Source organism: Erinaceus europaeus, chromosome 7, assembly GCF_950295315.1.
Source record: "Erinaceus europaeus chromosome 7, mEriEur2.1, whole genome shotgun sequence".
Taxonomy (NCBI): Eukaryota; Metazoa; Chordata; class Mammalia; order Eulipotyphla; family Erinaceidae; genus Erinaceus; species Erinaceus europaeus.
Window position 1 is genome coordinate 616142 of NC_080168.1, and position 20312 is coordinate 636453.

General features: G+C 63.2%; 1 protein-coding gene across 11 annotated transcripts in view; it reads left to right on the forward strand.

The window, feature by feature from the left end:
• Nucleotides 1–19569, forward strand: part of TRAF3IP1 (TRAF3 interacting protein 1) — a 33786-nt gene extending 14217 nt beyond the window's left edge. For 2 of the 11 annotated variants that reach the window (XM_060193573.1, XM_060193576.1), the window contains exons 8-18: nt 2967–3065; nt 3653–3739; nt 6684–6785; nt 8816–8836; nt 9570–9642; nt 10122–10205; nt 11143–11257; nt 11404–11434; nt 13579–13655; nt 18650–18873; nt 19332–19569. In XM_060193573.1, the coding sequence (XP_060049556.1) occupies nt 2967–3065; nt 3653–3739; nt 6684–6785; nt 8816–8836; nt 9570–9642; nt 10122–10205; nt 11143–11257; nt 11404–11434; nt 13579–13655; nt 18650–18873; nt 19332–19497 (1079 nt within the window). In that variant the 3' untranslated portion in view covers nt 19498–19569. The remainder of the gene's footprint in view (nt 1–2966; nt 3066–3652; nt 3740–6683; nt 6786–8815; nt 8837–9569; nt 9643–10121; nt 10206–11142; nt 11258–11403; nt 11435–13578; nt 13656–18649; nt 18874–19331) is intronic. The other 9 variants (XM_060193574.1, XM_060193575.1, XM_060193578.1 and 6 more) reach the window with 9 other exon arrangements.
• The last annotated feature ends 743 nt before the right edge of the window (nt 19570–20312 follow it).

Here is a 20312-nt window from a genome sequence, read left to right on the forward strand (position 1 = left end):
TGAGGGGTCTGTCGCAGCGCCCCCTTCAGTCTGTCTCAGTGAGAGAAGTTCTCTCTGTGAGGGCAGGGGCCGGGCTCAGGCCCGAGCATGTTTGCTTCAAATCACACACAGTGCTGTCTCGTGTGTGAAGACGCTCTCGGGCCGCCGTCTGGAGTCCGGCCCTGCTGCTTCACGCTGGCAGCCAGGTCACCAACACCCAGGAAGCCAGCGCACCTGCACAGTGACGTCCATCAGAACTTAGCGCTGGTGCCCTCAATGGCCTGAGCAGCTTCGTGTGTCCATGAACTGAGCAAGCAGGTTCAGGCCCTGGACTCTGTGATGGGAGGGGGTGCTGATCCCTGACTCTGTGATGGTAGGGGGTCCTGGCCCCTGACTCTGTGATGGGAGGGGGTCCTGGCCCCTGACTCTGTGATGGTAGGGGGTCCTGGCCCCTGACTCCGTGATGGGAGGGCGTCCTGGCCCCTGACTCTGTGATGGTAGGGGTCCTGATCCCTGACTCCATGATGGGAGGGGGTCCTGGCCCCTGACTCTGTGATGGTAGGGGGTCCTGGCCCCTGACTCTGTGATGGGAGGGGGTCCTGGCCCCTGACTCTGTGATGGTAGGGGTCCTGATCCCTGACTCCATGATGGTAGGGGGTCCTGGCCCCTGACTCTGTGATGGGAGGGGGTCCTGATCCCTGACTCTGTGATGGGAGGGGGTCCTGGCCCCTGACTCTGTGATGGGAGGGGGTCCTGGCCCCTGACTCTGTGATGGGAGGGGGTCCTGGCCCCTGACTCCATGATGGGAGGGGGTCCTGGCCCCTGTCTCTGTGATGGGAGGGGGTCCTGGCCCCTGTCTCTGTGATGGGAGGGGTCCTGGCCCCTGACTCTGTGATGGGAGGGGGTCCTGGCCCCTGACTCTGTGATGGGAGGGGGTCCTGGCCCCTGACTCTGTGATGGGAGGGGGTCCTGGCCCCTGTCTCTGTGATGGGAGGGGGTCCTGGCCCCTGACTCTGTGATGGTAGGGGTCCTGGCCCCTGACTCTGTGATGGGAGGGGTCCTGGCCCCTGACTCTGTGATGGTAGGGGTCCTGGCCCCTGACTCTGTGATGGGAGGGGGTCCTGGCCCCTGACTCTGTGACGGTAGGGGGTCCTGGGCCCTGACTCTGAAATGCTAGGGGTCCTGGATCAATCAAGCTGCTCCCTGTTGTGAGGCTCATCTGAGGCACAGGTAGGGAGAGATGGCCGGGCCTCCAGTCCGCCTGGTGTTTGCTGATGGGCCTGGGGTGGGGTGGCATCTTTATCATCTGTGTGTTCTCTCTCTTCCTTTTTTTAAAACATTTTAATATTTATTTATTTTCAGTTTTGTTGCTCTTGTTGTTTTTTTATTGTTGCTGTAGTTATTATTGTTGATGTCGTCATTGTTGGAAGGACAGAGAGAAGTGGAGAGAGGAAGGGAAGACAGAGAGGGAGAGAAAGACAGACACCTGCAGACCTACTGCAGGTGGGGAGCTGGGGGCTCGAACCGGGATCCTCATGCCGGTCCTTGCGTTTGCGCCACGTGCACTTAACCTGCTGCGCTACCGCCCAGCTCCCCATGTTTGTTGTCTAATGAGTGTGATTTGATCTGAGCTTGGTGCTGAGCTGATGCTCATGGTGCCTCTGCCCTGCAGTCTGAGGAGGGTGGGTGGCTGCTGCCTCCTTGAACTGGGAGCCCTGCAGACGCTTCCTCGCTGCCTGCCCAGAGAACCCTCAGAGCCTCCTGTGACTCTGCCCTCCTCCAGAGTAACAGGCAGTGGGGCTCAGGTGCTGCACCCAGGGGTCTGCAGGCCGGGCCACAGTGGGAGTGCTTCTGGGTGCTAGACACACCCGGGACCTAAAGCTGCTCGGGAAGCCCACAGACTCCAGACGTGAGCTCAGAGGGCTGCTGTTCCTTCAGCTTCACACAGCAAAATTTTCCTTCCCTAGTTTAGAGAAAGAGGAGACACCCCACAGCCCTGCCCACACTGCGTGGGGCTCCCTGGGTGCTGTGCCTGGTGCTGAGAGAGGAGACACCCCACAGCCCTGCCCACCCTCCATGGGGCTCCCTGGGTGCTGTGCAGGGTGCTGAGAGAGGAGAGACCCCACAGCCCTGCCCACCCTCCATGGGCTCCCTGGGTGCTGTGCAGGGTGCTGAGAGAGGAGACACCCCACAGCCCTGCCCACCCTCCATGGGCTCCCTGGGTGCTGTGCAGGGTGCTGAGAGAGGAGACACCCCACAGCCCTGCCCACCCTCCATGGGCTCCCTGGGTGCTGTGCAGGGTGCTGAGAGAGGAGAGACCCCACAGCCCTGCCCACCCTCCATGGGCTCCCTGGGTGCTGTGCAGGGTGCTGAGAGAGGAGAGACTCCACAGCCCTGCCCACCCTCCATGGGCTCCCTGGGTGCTGTGCAGGGTGCTGAGAGAGGAGACACCCCACAGCCCTGCCCACCCTCCATGGGGCTCCCTGGGTGCTGTGCCTGGTGCTGAGAGAGGAGACACCCCACAGCCCTGCCCACCCTCCATGGGCTCCCTGGGTGCTGTGCAGGGTGCTGAGAGAGGAGAGACCCCACAGCCCTGCCCACCCTCCATGGGGCTCCCTGAGTGCTGTGCAGGGTGCTGAGAGAGGAGAGAACCCATAGCCCTGCCCACCCTCCATGGGCTCCCTGGGTGCTGTGCAGGGTGCTGAGAGAGGAGAGACCCCACAGCCCTGCCCACCCTCCATGGGCTCCCTGGGACCCCACAGCCCTGCCCATCCTTCATAGGGCTCCCTGGGTGCTGTGCCTGGTGCTCCCCGGGTGCTGTGCCTGGTGCTCCCCGGGTGCTGTGCTTGGTGCTGCTCTGCATTATGCGTGGCCCAGCTCATACTGCAGCTGAGCCCCTTGAGGCTGTGAGGATGCTTGCCCACCCTCTGCCTCCGGGCTGTGGTGCCTGAGCTGTCTAACTCCCTCTTGCACTCTGGCTCCTCCAGGAAGAAGGGACGTTAGAGCCAGTGAGCCTAGCTTCTCTCCCGAGCAAGAGCCCAGTGTCTGCAGCCGAGCTAAGAAGGAACAGCCCTCCAAGCAGCCTGGTAAGACCCAGCACGCCCGACCCGTGCTGGGCAGCTGACCTGCAGGGACAGAGCCCGGGGCGCATGGACATGCTTTGCTGGCTGGGCGCTGTGCACCTTCAGAGCTGTGGGGTCCGGCAGCCGGCCAGGGGGCGGTGGGGTGGTCGAGAGGTGCGATGGCGGGAGAGACCCCGTGGCCCTGTGAGGATGGACCGGAGTGGCCTTGTGTTGGGTGACAGAGCTACCTGCCAGGGGACAGTGACTCCTGCCAGAGGAGCCGGAGCTGAGGTGTAAGTGGGGGGTGGCGGCCGGCAAGGGAGGGTCAGCGCCACTCCAGGCCCGGTGTCAAAGACGAGTCCGGGAGCAGGCAGAGGCCTGAGGCTGAGGCTGGGGCTCTCGGCACACGGGGACCCACCTAGTGGGGTGGAGGTGCCGGCCTCGCCCCTTGGGCTTGGTGAGAGGCGTTTGCTGCTAGGAACAGAGCTCTGGAGGGCAGGTCTGAGGCGGCCACCCCGTCTCAGCTCTGGTGCACAGTAGCAGATGCTGTCAGGGCACTGGCTCCGCGCTGTCCTGACTGCTGTCACCCGTCTGCCCCTGGCCCTCGGCAGCCGGGAAGGAGGCTCACGTTCCAGCCAAAGCCTTGGAGGCTGGAGCCGGGAAGGAGCCAGAGCCGGCAAGCCCAGCTCCTGAGCCCGGTAAGGAGCCCGCCGAGTTGAGCCCCGCCCTCCGCCCGCCGGGGGCCCCGTGGGGACAGCAGCCTCCCGGCACGGTCAGTGTTTCAGGATGCCAGCTGGCAGCCCCGGCACCACCAGCCCTGCCCCACAGCCTGCCCCTCGGCCTGTGACAGTTGGTGTCATGGGAGGGACCCAGGAGGGTGGGGCGGTGCCGCAGTGACTCCCCTCTGCTTCTCTTCTTGAAAAAGAGAAAAGGCAGGTGGGCTGCCAGCCAGCCTCACTGTGGGCACGTCCCGTGGGCCCCGCCGGGGTTGGGGCAGTGGGGCAGGCCAGCCGTGTCCTCGCCCTGCCGCTGCCGGTCTGGACCCTCTCGGGGATGCCCCTGCAGCTCAGTGACTGGTCCCGATCGTCCCGGCAGAGCCAGGGCTCAGGTGACGGCTAGAGAGAGCGGCTGTGACTGACCAGAGGGGTGGGCGTCCCCCCTACCCCCCGGCTCTCCTGGGAGCGTTGCTGCAAGAGGGAGGCCCGGCCTGGCCCTGTGTAGGCTCTCATCTGCCTCTCCCTTCATGGACAGACTGAGTGAGCCTTCCGGAGCTGGGAGGACAGGCACTCGGCCTGGCACCTTGGCCCTGTCGCCCAGCTGAGAACAGGCGTGACGCCCTCCCTCTGGGGCTGCAGGGACAGTGTCCGACGGGGTACTTCCTCTCCAGAAGCCCCGTGCCACGTGGCCCACCAGAACTTGGGCCTCAGGGTCTGGGGCACAGAGGCTCCCTAGCCTGGAGCAGACTGGTTTCTGCCAGGTGAAGGCTGCCTGCCACGGGCACCGAGCTGAGGTGGTGCACAGGCCTCAAACCCCAGAGGTCCCGGCCCCTCCCTCCCGCCCAGCTGTGCTCTGGGCAGAAAAAGGAACGGCCAACGGGCTGTCCGCGCCCGGGCGTGGGCCTGCCTGCTACCCCCAGCCATGGCTGCTCTCTCTGCCCCTTTCCCGTCCCTTTAAGAAGAGGGCTGCCGACGGTACTTTGTCGTCTTTGGCCACCCACCAGGGCTTTCCGACGGCAGTCTCTCCATTCTCAGTGACTCTCTCTCTTAAACTTGAGACAGAGACAGAGAGGGGCAAAGAGACAGGAAGAGGAGAGACATCATACCAGCATCCTGCCACTCACAGCTTCCTCTGGGAAGGTGCTTCCGTGTGGTGTTGGGGACTTGAACCCACCTGGGTCCTTGTGGGAGACAAACCTGTGCTCTGCGGGGTGGCCTGCCTCAGCCTCCAGCCTCTACTTTGACTTAAATTTTCATTTTTTTTTATATTTACTTATTTTCCCTTTTGTTGCCCATTTTTTTGTTGTTGTTGTAGTTATTGTTGTTGATGTCATCAATGTTGGATAGGACATAGAGAAGTGGAGAGAGGAGGGGAAGACAGAGAGGGGGAGAGAAAGACAGACACCTGCAGACCTGCTTCACCGCCTGTGAAGCGACTCCCCTGCAGGTGGGGAGACGGGGGCTCGAACTGGGATCCTCATGCCGGTCCCTGCGCTTTGTGCCACATGCACTTAACCCGTTGCGCTGCTGCCTGACTCCTTTGACTTAATTTTAATGTTTATGATTTTAGTGTCACTGGGCCTTCACTGCTCCAGGATGACATTTTCAGAATGAAAGAGATGGTAATAGACACAGTAACACTGCAGTTTCCTTCAGGGTGTGTGGCTGGGTCAACCTGGGTGTGCACATGACAAAGCAAAAGAGAGGAGGGACCCCACAGCCCTGCCCACCCTCCATGGGCTCCCTGGGTGCTGTGCAGGGTGCTGAGAGAGGAGACACCCCACAGCCCTGCCCACCCTCCATGGGCTCCCTGGGTGTTGTGCAGGGTGCTGAGAGAGGAGACACCCCACAGCCCTGCCCACCCTCCATGGGGCTCCCTGGGTGCTGTGCAGGATGCTGAGAGAGGAGAGACCCCACAGCCCTGCCCACCCTCCATGGGCTCCCTGGGTGCTGTGCAGGGTGCTGAGAGAGGAGACACCCCACAGCCCTACCCACCCTCCATGGGCTCCCTGGGTGCTGTGCAGGGTGCTGAGAGAGGAGACACCCCACAGCCCTGCCCACCCTCCATGGGCTCCCTGGGTGCTGTGCAGGGTGCTGAGAGAGGAGAGACCCCACAGCCCTGCCCACCCTCCATGGGGCTCCCTGGGTGCTGTGCCTGGTGCTGAGAGAGGAGACACCCCACAGCCCTGCCCACCCTCCATGGGCTCCCTGGGTGCTGTGCAGGGTGCTGAGAGAGGAGACACCCCACAGTCCTGCCCACCCTCCATGGGTTCCCTGGGTGCTGTGCCTGGTCCTGAGAGAGGAGAGACCCCACAGCCCTGCCCACCCTCCATGGGCTCCCTGGGTGCTGTGCAGGGTGCTGAGAGAGGAGACACCCCACAGCCCTGCCCACCCTCCATGGGCTCCCTGGGTGCTGTGCAGGGTGCTGGGAGAGGAGACACCCCACAGCCCTGCCCACCCTCCATGGGCTTCCTGGGTGCTGTGCCTGGTGCTGAGAGAGGAGAGACCCCACAGCCCTGCCCACCCTCCATGGGCTCCCTGGGTGCTGTGCAGGGTGCTGAGAGAGGAGAGACCCCACAGCCCTGCCCACCCTCCATGGGATCCCCGGGTGCTGTGCTTGGTGCTGAGAGAGGAGACACCCCACAGCCCTGCCCACCCTCCATGGGGCTCCCTGGGTGCTGTGCCTGGTGCTTCCTCCCATGTGGTGCTGGGACTTGAATCCAGGGCCTTGAGTGTGACAAGCCATGTGCCCTGCTGGCTGAGCCATCTCCTGTTTCCTGTTTTCCCAAACACCAAGGCACCATGGTCAGCTTGCACTCCAGGGCCCCCTCTCCCCGCCCCAGAGCCACACAGGGCTTGCTGGGTAGCGTCTTGTACATACCACCGAGCCCTTGCTGACCCCCGTGGCCCGTGTCACTCACGGCAGGACCCCAGGACTCGGGGGCTCAGCCCACCGCCTCCCCTGATGAACAATCCGCTGGGCTGTGGCGTGGGAGCCTTGAGCCAGAGCCTTCAGCGAAGCGGAGAGGTAAGCTGGGCCCCCGGCCCTGCCCCCAGCTGCGCCCCCCCCCCCCGGTACTGGGTGCTGACCTGTGGCCCGCGAGGCCCCCCCCCCCCGGTACTGGGTGCTGACCTGTGGCCCGCGAGGCCCCCTTCTCCCCAGAGAGGCCTCTGTTTCTCACATCCCTGTCACGTCATCGTGTTTGGGGGCAGGCGGCAGGCGTTTGGCTACCCTGGGTCTGGTCTCAGGAGTGCTGAGCGCCCCTCGGGCAAAGGCCGCACCTGTGGGCACAGGGACTGGTCCTCACAGCCCTCGCAGCCATGCAGTCGGAAGCGGAAGCGTGTGGGGAGGTCGGAGACTGGTTCCTCCACCCTGCCCAGAGGAGGGGGTTTCTCCTGCTGGGGGTCCTCAGAAGCCCTCGCTGACGAAGGCTCTGGGCCCCGGCTGAGCCCTGAGTCTGCCCCAAACGAGCCCCGGGCTGTCCTGTTTCGGGAGCCGGGTAGGGACTGGAGCATGCGGCCTGGTGGTGCTGACTTCTCTTTGGGCACCTGCGGTTCTCTGGGTGGCCTGTCCCCTGACCCCCACTTTGCACCAGTGCGGTGCTGCTCTGTCTCTGTGTCCGTTCCCCCCCCCCCTTCACCTGGAGGGGCTGCATGGACCATATCTGGAGCTGGTCCTGCGTCAGGGCCTGGCAGTGCTGGAACTATCTAGAAGCCTGCTTTGCTGTCTCAGCGCAGGGCAGGGTGGGGTGGTGGCTGCACCCGACTCTCACACTCATATGGGACGTGACCCGGCGCTCGGCCTACTGCCCTCTGCCTCCCCTCCTGCGGCTTGTGGGGCCAGGGCTGTCGGGAGCCTGCCTTCAGCCTCACTTTTCTTCCTTTTGATGGTTGGGGGGGGCTTGCACATTCATACCCACCCCCCCGACTGCCTCCTTCAGAGCAAGGGCCAGACCCCACAGCTTGGGGCTTCTCCAGTGTCCTCGGCCTTCCCATGTGGGACCAGGGCTTGGCGCTGGGCTGTGTGCTTGGCAAGGCAGATGCCCTGCCGCTGCGTCTCTGCACATGGGGTCTTTCTTCCCGGCACACCCAGCCATTGTGGGAGAGGCCTGGTGTGGCATCCTGGCTGCCCAGTCCTGGGTGTCTGGAGTGGGTCCTAGGTGCCCAGAGCTCACAGCTGGCCCGGGGCAGTGTCCTGGGTCCCCTGGGTGGTGTCCTCAGTGCCCATGCTCATGGGTGCCCGGAGCTCTCAGCTGGTCGGAGGCGGTGTCCTAGGTGGCCGGGTGCCAGGGCCTGTGGTGGGTGGCTTGGGGTCCGGCGTCTCTCATCTGGCCGGAATTGTCTGAGAGAGCAGGGGCCACACTGAGGTCATCTGCCTGGAAGAAACATGTGTCCCGGTCGCAGCGTCCGTGGTCAGGAGGGACACAGAGCTGCAGCTGAGAATCTGGGCACCTGGTGGGGCGGTGGACTCCTGACCTGCGGCCCGGGCCCAGGGGTGCGGCTGGCCAGGCAGGGCAGGACTACCTGGGGGCGACCACCACCGGCTCTCCCGGTTGGGGCTCCCCCGCCTCTTGGTGACACCCGCCGGCCTCCAGGGCAGGCCGGCTTCTGGGGGACTCCTGTGCCTCTTCAGGGGCCTCGGCACCCTGGAGCCCCACCTCCCTCCCTGCTGGTCCACGGGCCTTCTGCCTGGTGTGGTGGCGGCACTGTGGCCATCCCCACGCGGCCCTGTGTGCAGTGACCCGTGACTGAGCGCTTTCCTCCCTGAGGTGTCCCGGGAGCGGGGGGCTCCTCTGCTTGCACCCCGGGCCTGACAGATGCGGGGGTCTGCCTGCAGCCTGTGGCTGTCGGGCCCCCTCTGAGCCCCCCTGCAGGTCCCCGTCCTGGGGTGACACTGTGCGGCTTCTGGTACATATGCCGGTGGTGGGGGCGGGAGGGAGCCGCGGTCTGGAGAGGATCCCACCTCCTCCCAGCCGCCAGGCCCCGGCTGAGGTCCCCCGTGCCCCGTGCAGGGACTGTCTCCTGATCTCCCTCTCTCTCCCTCTCTCTCTCTCTCAGGTGACTCCACAAGTGATGCAGGTGAGGAGGGGAGGACGCCACTGTGGTGGCAGCCTTTTGCCATGGGTTGTGTTTGTGAACAGAGTGAGGGAGCGGTGCTGAGGGCACCTCAGGGTCCCCCGGGCAGGGTGCTGCAAGCAGAGCCTGCGCCGTGTCCCGCAGGCACTGTAAGGGTGTCTCCTCGCTTCCAGCACCCTCGCTCTGATGCTGCAGCGCGAGGGACGCTGGCCCAGGGAGCCCGTGGGTGGATGCGATTTTCTGAACGCTTGGCCTTGCTGTGTAGACATCAGTCCTCTTCATCCGCGTGGAGGACATTATCCAGGCTGGAGAAACAAAGAGCAGAGGCCCAAGGCAGGAAAGCAGGGGGGAGCCAGGGGGCGGCCCAGGCCCTCTGCCTGCCGGCCGCCTGGAGGACAGACTTCTAGAAACCGTCCCTGGACGCGTGGTCAGAGAGGGGCTGTTCCTGTCCTCTGTCCCTGTCTGAGCGCAGGGATGCCACGGCTGCCTGTGGCCAGTCCCGTCACCAGGATGGTCTCCCCTCCCTGTGCCCTGAGGCAGCCTCGTCTGCCCTCTGGGCTCGGGCTCTGACAGGCTGAGGCTCCAGTACCCTCCCGCCCTCAGTCCCTGAGCCTAAAGTCAGTGCATCGCATGGACCGGTCACCCGCCCGAGGCCTGGTGGGTGGCTCGCGGAGGCTTGGTGGGCCCTCACCCACGCTCCTGTTTCTCTCTCGGGGCTGCTGACGGGGCCGCTCAGAAGGAGAAGCCAGCCAGAAGTCCGAGGGCCCCGAGAACCCCGAGGTCCCCGGCGACCTCCCGTCCAGTGCCAGGTGTGTGTGCAGGGCCCCACAGCCATCCCCGAGGGCACAGCCCATGTGGCTTCTTGTGCTAAGCACAGGGGGGCTTGGCGACGAGAGGTCCCGGTCCGCACCGCGTGTGCCCCTCACTGACCTGGGCAGAGTGCACGCCTTAACGCACGGCCCTGGGTCTGAGCCCCAGCCCCACATCGGCACCCTGGACGGCAGCGGGGGCTCTGTGCATGGGGGGTGCTGTGCTGGCCTCCTCTGTCTCTGCCCCACCTTCGCTAAGCATGTAAGTGGTTGGGCTGGGGGACGTCTGCTGACACTGGCGCCTTCCTGAGGACGGACGGATGGACGGACGGAGCCACCTTGAGGACTGGCGGGTGGGGGCTCCCGTCTCCTCGGCCTGTGTGAGTGGCCTGCTGATGCTGGGGGCCAGGGTGACAGTGACGGCCTTCTCTGCCCGTTTCCTGTCCCTGCTCCACGCTCTGTGTCCCCGTCTGGTCCAGAAGGACCCCCCGGCCTGGGAGCGCCCGGCCAGCACCACCCAGGCTCAAGCAGCAGCAGAGCACCGAGATGCTGACACCAGACAGGTGGGGTGCTGGGCATCTCTCTAGGGGTGTGTCTCACTGGAGTGTCTCTGGGAAGTTGTCTCACTGGGGCGTCTCTCACTGGGTCTCTCATTGGGTGTCTCACTGGGGCGTCTCACTGGGCATCTCTCACTGGGTGTCTCACTGGCTGTCTCTCACTGGGTGTCTCACTGGGCATCTCACTGGGTGTCTCACTGGCCTGTCTCTCACTGGGTGTCTCACTGGGCTGTCTCTCACTGGGTGTCTCACTGGCTATCTCTCACTGGGTGTCTCACTCTCACTGGGTGTCTCACTGGGCTGTCTCTCACTGGGTGTCTCACTGGGCTGTCTCTCACTGGGTGTCTTTCACTGGGTATCTCACTGGGTGTCTCACTGGCTGTCTCACTGGGTGTCTCACTGGGCTGTCTCTCACTGGGTGTCTTTCACTGGGGCATCTCTCACTGGGTGTCTCACTGGCTGTCTCTCACTGGGATGTCTCTCACTGGACTGTGTCTCACTGGGTGTCTCACTGGGTCTCTCACTGGGTCTCTCACTGGGTGTCTCACTGGGCATCTCTCACTGGGTGTCTCACTGGCCTGTCTCTCACTGGGTGTCTCACTAGGCATCTCTCACTGGGTATTTCTCACTAGGTGTCTCACTGGCTGTCTCTCACTGGCTGTCTCTCACTGGGGCATCTCTCACTGGGTGTCTCACTGGGTGTCTCACTGGGTCTCTCACTGGGTGTCTCACTGGGCATCTCTCACTGGGCGTCTCACTGGGCTGTCTCTCACTGGGCGTCTCTCACTGGGCGTCTCACTGGGCTGTCTCTCACTGGGCGTCTCTCACTGGGTGTCTCACTGGCTGTCTCTCACTGGTGGAGTCTCTGGCGGGTGGGTGCCCCCCCGGAAGGGGAATGATGCAGGTAGTTGTGGGACTGTGGAGGCTGACGGCCCTCTCGCAGGATGGGCGGCGCCAAGACCGTGGCCAACGTGATCATCGACTCTCGAGGCTCCGACAGTGAGGAGGACGAGCAGTTTGTGGTGGAGGCTGGCCCTCAGGTGGCCGAGCTGGAGCAGGCGAGTCCCGCATCCCTCTGGGGTCACTCCCGCCCCACAGCTGGTCATCCCGGTCCCGGCTGCAGGGGCTCCCTCTGGGGTCACTCCTGCCCCACCTCGCTCATTTGGGTTGCCCTGCTCTCTGACTGCCCTTCTCTCCCGCTCAGGTGCCGGCCGTGGAGGAGGACGAGACACACGGTGAGCCGGGTGTGTGTGTGTGTGTGTGTGTGTGTGTGTGTGTGTGTGTGTGTGTGCCAGGCTGGGCCCCATAGACACACGGTGAGCCGGGTGTGTGTGTGTGTGTGTGTGTGTGTGTGTGTGTGTGTGTGTGCCAGGCTGGGCCCCATAGACACACGGTGAGCCGGGTGTGTGTGTGTGTGTGTGTGTGTGTGTGTGTGTGTGTGCGCGCGCGCGCCAGGCTGGGCCCCATAGACACACGGTGAGCCGGGTGTGTGTGTGTGTGTGTGTGTGTGTGTGTGTGTGTGCGCGCGCGCGCGCGCGCCAGGCTGGGCCCCATAGACACACGGTGAGCTGGGTGTGTGTGTGTGTGTGTGTGCCAGGCTGGGCCCCATAGACACACGGTGAGCCGGGTGTGTGTGTGTGTGTGTGTGTGTGTGTGTGTGTGTGTGTGTGTGCGCGCGCGCCAGGCTGGGCCCCATAGACACACGGTGAGCCGGGTGTGTGTGTGTGTGTGTGTGTGTGTGTGTGTGCGCGCGCGCGCGCGCCAGGCTGGGCCCCATAGACACACGGTGAGCTGGGTGTGTGTGTGTGTGTGTGTGCCAGGCTGGGCCCCATAGACACACGGTGAGCCGGGTGTGTGTGTGTGTGTGTGTGTGTGTGTGTGCGCGCGCGTGCGCGCCAGGCTGGGCCCCATAGACACACGGTGAGCTGGGTGTGTGTGTGTGTGTGTGTGTGTGTGTGTGTGTGTGCGCGCGCGCGCCAGGCTGGGCCCCATAGACACACGGTGAGCTGGGTGTGTGTGTGTGTGTGTGTGCCAGGCTGGGCCCCATAGACACACGGTGAGCCGGGTGTGTGTATATGTGTGTGTGTGTGAGCCGGGCTGGGCCCCATGGCGGCACTGCTGAGCAGCTCCCAGTGCTGACTCTGAGAGGGAGGGAGGTGAAGGGAGGAGCCTGCTGCACCCCATGTCTGCCCCACCGTCTGCACCCCCATGTGGTGCTGGGGCTCAGCCCCAAGGCCCGTGCGCGCGTGTGTGGTGAGGCCTGTGCTCTGCCAGGCGAGCTACCGAGCGAGTGCGTGGGCCTGAGTGGGTGTGCAAGGCCATCGTCACCCACCCTCGTTTCTGCTGTGACCGCCCTGGCCACTGGGCCTTGCTCCCCAAGGCCACTCTGCCCTGCAGCCCGTGGGGAGGACGTTGTCTCCAGAACAGCTTTCTTGGGGTGCTTCTTCCAGGGGTGACGGTGTTTTTTTTTTTTTTCTCCTCCAGGGTTATTGCTGGGCTCAGTGCCTGCACCACGAATCCACCGCTCCTGGAGGCCATTTTTCCCCCTTTTTGTTGCCCTAGTTGTTGCAGCCTCGTTGCGGTTATTATTGCCATTGTTGACGTTGCTTTGTTGTTGGATAGGACGGAGAGAAATGGAGAGAGGAGGGGAAGACAGAGAAGGGGAGAGAAAGACAGACACCTGCAGACCTGCTTCACCGCCTGTGAAGCGACTCCCCTGCAGGTGGGGAGCCGGGGGTGGGGCTCGAACCGGGATCCTGACGCCGGTCCCTGCGCTTTGCGCCACGTGCGCTTAACCCGCTGCGCCACCGCCCGACTCCCGGGTGACGGTGTTTTAATGGATTGAGTCCAAGACACCCTCCCCACGTGAAGGAGGCGGCTGTCCTTGGGCTGTGCCGAGCGCCCTCTCTTCCTCCTCTGGAAAGAGACTCTGGGTCAGCCGGGGAGACGGCACAACCACAGCCCCCAGGCTCCCTCCTGGTGCCATCCGTCCACCCATCCGTCCGTCCGTCCGTCCGTCCGTCCGTCCGTCGCCAGAGTGGAGTGAACCTGGGTGGAAGGTGTCAAGAAATCTGAGGGAGTCATTTGTAATTCTCGAGAATTCTCCAAGGAGGCCACTCCCCGAAATACTGAAGCTCAGCCTGCCCCCCCTCCTGTCTTCTCTCTCTCTCCCTCTCCTCTCCCTTTTTCCCTCTCCTCTTCCTCTCCCTCTCTCCCCTTCTCCCTGCCCCTCTTTCCCTCTACTGTCTCCAGATTGGGTGTCGGGGAGCTGTCCACGCCACATGGACAGGGCAGGATGGACCATGGCCAGCACCTCCCTGCTCTCCGCAGCCAGGTGACGGCGGCCTGACCCCCCCACTCCCCGTTTGGCTTTTCACAGGGGGTCTCGTCAAGAAGATTCTGGAGACCAAGAAGGACTACGAGAAGCAGCAGCCATCCCCCAGGCCGGGCGAGAAGGTAAGGGCTTCCTGCAAGTGGACCCTCAGGCGAGGGCCCCAGTCAGAGGCGTCTCTCCCTGGGGGCCAGTCCACACCGAGGCCTCTGTGTGGCCACCCTCCGTGCGGAGGAGGGGAGAGGAGGGCCCGAGGGCCAGTGCTGCCCGTTGCCCACCCTCAACCAGTCCGCCTCGCTGCCCTGGGGCAGAGCTGGAGGCTGTCGGGAGGAGTCCACGGAGATGGGGAGGACGGGACAGTCCAGCCTCCAGAGACATGGACCGTGGGGGCCGCGGCCAACTCAGCTTGACAGAAATGCTGTCTGTGGATGGAGGGACGGCCTGCGCTCCACCAGCAGAGCTGCTCCCTGTGCTTCGCCTCTCAGGCCCACTTCACTGTTCCCCGTCAGGCGGCTTCTCAGAGCGGCACGTCTGGGGCCTTTGAGTCCAGTAGAGATGAAGTCTCTGCTCCTGCCGGACCCATCCCGCCTGACCCCTCCCTGCCCTGACCCCTCACTGCCCTGACCCACATCCTGCCCTGACCCTCCCTACCCAGACCCCTCTCTGCCCTGACCCCTCCCTGCCCTGAAACCCTCCCTGCCCTGACCAATCCCTGCCTGGACCCCTCTTAGCCCTGACCCCTCTCTGCCCTGACCCACACCCTGCCAAGACCCCTCTCTGCCCTGATCCCATCTGCCCTGACCCCTCTCTGCCCAGACCCCTCCCTGCCCTGACCCACACCCTGCCCTGACCCCTCTCTGCCCTGACCCCCTCCCTGCCCTGACCCCTCTCTGCCCTGACCCCCTCCCTGCCCTGACCCCTCCCTGCACTGACCCCCTCCTTGCCTAAACCTTCCCTTCCCTGACCCACACCCTGCCCTGACCCACACCCTGCCCTGACCCCTCTCTGCCCTGACCCCCTCCCTGCCCTGACCCCTCTCTGCCCTGACCCCCTCCTTGCCTAAACCTTCCCTTCCCTGACCCACACCCTGCCCTGACCCACACCCTGCCCTGACCCCTCTCTGCCCTGACCCTTCTCTGCCCTGACCCCATCCCTGCCCTGACCCCTCTCTGCCCTGACCCCTCTCTGCCCTGACCCCCTCTTTGCCTAAACCTTCCCTTCCCTGACCCACACCCTGCCCTGACCCCTCTCTGCCCTGACCCATCCCTGCCCTGACCCACACCTGCCCAGATCCCTTTCTGCCCAGACCCCTCTCTGCCCTGATCCCCTCCCTGCCCTGACCCCTCCCTGCCCTGACCCCCTCCCTGCCCTGACCCCCCTGCACTGACCCCCCCCCTGCCCCCAGGCGGTTTGCCCCCCTTTCAGGAGGGATCAGAACTGTCCTGAGCAAGATATGAACTCTTAGCCTTCCTGGTCCCTTTCCATTTGGGAAGTTTTAAAAACAAACAGAAAGCAGACTTATTAGTGTCTTGTGTTAGTGACTCGTCTTTTAATCTTTATTTTATTATTATCATTTATTTATTGAATAGCGACAGCCAGAAATCAAGAGGGGGATAGCGAGGGAGAGAGACAGAGAGACACCTGCAGCCCTGCTTCACCACTCGTGAAGCTTTCCCTACAGGTGGGGACTGGGGTCTCGAACCTGGGTCCTCGTGCACTGTAACATGTGCTTCAACCAGGTGCACCACCGCCCGGCCCCTTTTAATCTTTTTTTAAAAATTTTTATTCATTTATTTTCCCTTTTGTTGCCCTTGTTTTTTTTAATTGTTGTTGTAGTTATTATTTTGTTGTTATTGATGTCGTCGTTGTTAGGACAGAGAGAAATGGAGAGATGAGGGAAAGACAGAGGAGAGAAAGACAGACACCTGCAGACCTGTTTCACCGCTTGTGAAGCGACTCCCCTGCAGGTGGGGAGCCAGTGGGGGCTCGAACCGGGGTCCTCTTGCCGGTCCTTGCGTTTTGCACCATGTGTGCTTAACCCACTGGACTGCCGCCCGATTCCCCCTTTTAGTCTTTATAAATGAACACTCTTCAGACTGTTCGGCAGTTTCAAAGGCAATTCAATAACTGGCCGAAGCTAAAATGCAAACAGGGCTCACGGCCGACTCTTCATTCACTTAAGTTCTTGGCTTTTTTGGCCTTTGTTCTAATTAAATTGAGGTTTCAGGTGTTTTTCTTTTTCTTGCTTGGACTCTTTATTTTGAAGTAAACAGACGATCTCTCTGTGTGGGTGGGTGCCCTTCTCTGAAAGCTTGGGGCCTGCTCCCTCCGGCTCCTGAGACGAGCGAGCGCCTCTCCTCCACGGGGCCGGGGCCCAGGCGGGCAGGCGAGTGCGGTCTGCGGTCTGCCGTCTGCCATCTGCGGCACTCGGGAAGCTTCTGGAGGAAGCTGGGGGCTGGGGCCGTGCTGTGAGGAGCCCCAGGACCCTCGGGGCCTGGGAAGGCCCCCGATGGAAGGTGGCCGTGGCTGGTCAGTCGTCAGGGAGGGGCCTGCCGTCCTCCCGTTGGCTCTAGGTGGTGTGATGAGGTTTCCTCAGAAACGCTTCACCCTGCGAGAAGTGACCCCCCCAGGCTAGAGTACTGAGTTCACAGGGTTGTGGTCCTGGTAGAACGGGGTACTCCTTGGCCAGGAATGTTGTTTCTGCTCACATTTCCGTGGCCGAGACGAACACGGACATGTCAGTGTCACGGCCGCACTGGAACCGTGGCAGTGCCCCCCCCGCAGCTGCCATTCTTTAGAAACGGGGGTGGGATGCGGAGTTCTGTCTGAACTGTGTGGAGCTTCACCCTCCTAGCCTGTGGTTTCGTCAGTGTTTCCTTTATAAAACAAACAAGCGAACCCGGGAGCTCGTACTGGGCTACAAAAGGGAGCTGAGGACGGCAGTGCGGCCCTCCTGTCACACAGGCTGGGGCTGTAGGAATCGTGAGTGAAACGGCCTGGTGCTCAAAGAGACGAGAGCCACCGAGGTGCTTTGGAAGTTCGCTGTCTGTACCTGTGCGATTCCATCACTCCTGGGGGACTCCCTTCCTTCCTTGTTAATTTCAGAGGGGGGGGGAGAGGGAGAGGGAGAGAGAGAGAGAGAGGGAGAGGGGAGAGGAGAGGGAGAGATAACATAGCAGGGAACCCTGGTCACTGAGCTCCCCGAGAACCAAGGCCAACTGCCAAGGACCCCGACAGCAGCACTGACCCTCAAGTCTCCATCTCAGCCTCACCTGGGCAGGAAGCAGGAGGGGAAGTGGTGGCGGGATGGGTCTTCCTTTTTTTAAAAAAAATATTTATGTATTCCCTTTTGTTGCCTTTGTTTTAATGTTGTAGTTATTATTATTGTTGTTGTTGGATAGGACAGAGAGAAATGGAGAGAGGAGGGGGAAGACAGAGAGGAGAGAAAGACAGACACCTGCAGACCTGCTTCACCGCCTGTGAAGCGACCCCCCTGCAGGTGGGGAGCCGGGGCTCGAACCGGGATCCTTGTACTTTGTGCCACCTGCGCTTAACCCGCTTCGCTACTGCCCAACTTCCTCCCTTTTCCCTCTTAAGAAGCAGCAAGGAGTGATGGGAAGGACGGTGGTGCACCTGGTAGAGCGCACATGTTCACAGCGCACAAGGACCCAGATTTGAGTCCCCAGTCCTCACCTGCAGGGGCAAAGCTTTACAAGTGGTGGCGCAGGGCTGCAGGTTTCTGTCTCCCTCTCTGTCACCCCCTCCTCTCTCAGTTTCTCTTCGTCCCATCAAATGAAATAAAGGATGAAAATGGCTGCCGGGAGCGGTGGATTCACCATGCAGCACCGGGCCCAGCCACAAGCCTGGTAGCAGTAAAAGTCACTAAAAGCTGGGGCCGGGTGGTGGCGCACCCAGTTGAGCCCGTACCTGGCACTGCACAAAGACCCAGGTTCAAGCCCCCAACCCCACCTGCAGGGAGGCAGCTTCATGAGTGGTGGTGGAGGGCTGCAGGCATCTCTCTCCCTTTCTTGTCCCTTTTTTCCTTTTTCTTTTTGCCTCCAGGGTCATCGCTGGGCTCAGTGCCTGCACTGCGAATCCACTGCTCCTGGAGGCTATTTTTTTTTCTTTTGTTGCCCTTGTTTTGTTGTAGTTATTATTGATGTCATCATTGTTGGCTAGGACAGAGAGAAATGGAGAGAGGAGGGGAAGACAGAGAGGGGGAGAGAAAGACAGACACCTGCAGACCTGCTTCACCGCCCGTGAAGCGACTCCCCTGCAGGTGGGGAGCCGGGGACTCGAACTGGGATCCTCACGCCGGTCCCTGCGCTTTGCGCCACATGTGCCCCACCTGCTACGCCACCGCCTGACTCCCTGGTCTCTGTTTTTTAAGGATGCATCTATTAACCAGAGAGAGAGAGAAAGAGGGAGGGAGGGAGAGAACCAGAGCATCACTTGCCCACAGGATGCTGGGGTCGAACCCAGGTCCTCGTCTTCCCAGCCCCTGCACCCCAGCCCTTCATGCCCTCAAACTCCACTGACCATCAAGGCCCCTGGGTTGCTGGGCACGTCCACTCGAGGCTGCTCTTCTCTGGGGGGCCTTCCAGCCGGGGGGAGAGGGGCCCGAGGTGACCTTCTGGTCACATCTCCCAGGCCCTCCTGTTGGGCTGCAAGGTGGGGGTGGCTCTGCTTTGACTGGGTGAGTGGGGAGCTGAGCCCACCTGCAGCCCCGGGAAGTCACCAAATCAGATCTGTCCTCAAACTGTCCACACGCAGCAAAGGCTACTGGGAGCTGATTGGGATAAGCCCGGGACGAGGAGGGTGACAGTGACAAGGAGCCGGGCTTCCTGGGGGAGACCGAGGGCGGGGCGGCAGGGAAGGGGCGACCCCTGTCCCCGGGTCAGGGCGGGATCTGTCCCCTCACGGCCTCCGGGTGGGTGTGGGGCCTCCTGGCGACTTCCAGAGCGGCCGCGAGTGACAGCTGCGTCCCCCGGGGTCTCTGCCCAGCTCTGAAGAAGAAGAAGCCCAGGTGTGAGTCTCACACCACACATGTCACACGCGGGCCCCGGGGGCCGCAGAGGGTCGCAGGGAGGCCCCTCACAGCCCCGTGTCCTGGCCGCAGGACAAGGTGCTGGTGTCGGAGGTGGCGTGGAAGAAGGAGAAGGACGTGGTGGCCAAGGAGATGGCGCGGCTGCGGGCCTCCATCCAGACGCTGTGCCGCAGCGCGCTGCCCCTGGGCAGGGTCATGGACTACCTGCAGGAGGACGTGGACGCCATGCAGCTGGAGCTGCAGGTCTGGCGCGACGAGGGCCGGCAGCACGGCGTCGCGCTGCACAAGGAGCAGAGGTGCGGCCCGGGGGCTGCGGGCGGGCGCTCGGCTGGGGCCGGGGCGGGGGCTGTGACGGGAGAAGCGGGGCTCCCCAGCATTTGTATTTTAGTTATTGAGTTGAGTTATTATTATTGGGTCAAAGCAGAGAGAAATATGGAGTGAGAGATCCCTGCAGCCCTGCCCCACCACTCACGAAGATTCCCCCTGCAGGTGGGGACCGGGGGCTCGAACCCGGGCCCCTGCACACTGTAACGTGTGTGGTCAGCCGGGTGCGCCACCACCCACCCCACCCCGTCCCACCCCGTCCCACCCCGTCCCACCCCGTCCCGTCCCGTCCCATCCCGTGTTTGCTTTGCACTTGATGGCTGAAAAGCCAGGGGACGCTGCTCCTGCCCTCGGCCTCCCCGGGGCTCTAGCCGGCCCGGCCCCACTGCTGCCCGGCGAGCCCCCAGCGCTGGCTCTGTCCCACCCGCAGCATCACCAACGGCGCCGTGGAGCCGCTGAAGGCGGAGCTGGGGGAGCTGGAGCAGCTCATCCGGGAGCAGCAGGACAAGATCTGCGCCGTCAAGGCCAACATCCTCAGGAACCAGGAGAAGATCCAGAAGATGGTGCGCGGCTTCAACCTCGGCTCCCGGCGCTGAGGAGACGCCCGCACGGCCGCGGGGCCGAGCTCTGGCCGCACCTCGTGCCAGGCCTCATAAACAGCTCTGCCCGACGTCCCGTGTGAGCACTCTCTTTGCCCGGCCCGTCCCCTCGGTGCCCGGGGACTCTGGGCACGGACTCGGCGGCGGCCTTGGCGTGGGGCCGGGTCGCTCCCAGGTCCTGCGCTGTGCGTGGCGCCTGCCGAGGGCCCTGTGCCAAACCAGAGGCTGAGCAGAGGCGCGGACTTGGGCTGCCGCTCCACAGGGTCAGTGCCCGGCCAGCCTCCTCGGGGCCCCCACCCCCGCGGCAGGTGGGTCTGTCCCTGTGGTCTTTCCTTCTCGTGCCCCTGGCCCTAAAGCCTCCAGGTTAGAGAGGAGAGTCTGCGCGGCCCCGTCCCGTCCCCACACGCCTCACCCCACCTGGGTCCCTGCACAGGCCTGCGCTTTGCCAGCCGCGGGTCTCAGCCTGAGGCCGGTGCAGGTGTGACCCCCAGAGCGGGGTGCAGGTGGGCGCCTGAGGGAGGCCTGGTTCAAAGGATGTGCTGGCCTCTCGTGCTGCTCCTCTCCTCCTCCAGGTTGCCAGTTTCAGGTCTTTCTCAAAGCAGAGCTCGTCTTTAAGCCGCGGCTTGGGCCTGCTGCTCACTGAGCAGCGTCTCTGCTCACCTGCGGCTTCGCACGCGGTTCCGGGAGCAGCTCAGCCCCGTGTCGGGGGCGTCTGGGGCCACTGTGCCCCTCAGGCTTCCTCCTGGGCATCCCCACACCGTGGGCCCAGCCCTGCTGGAGAGCAGCTGACAGAGAGCCAGTGCAGACCGGAG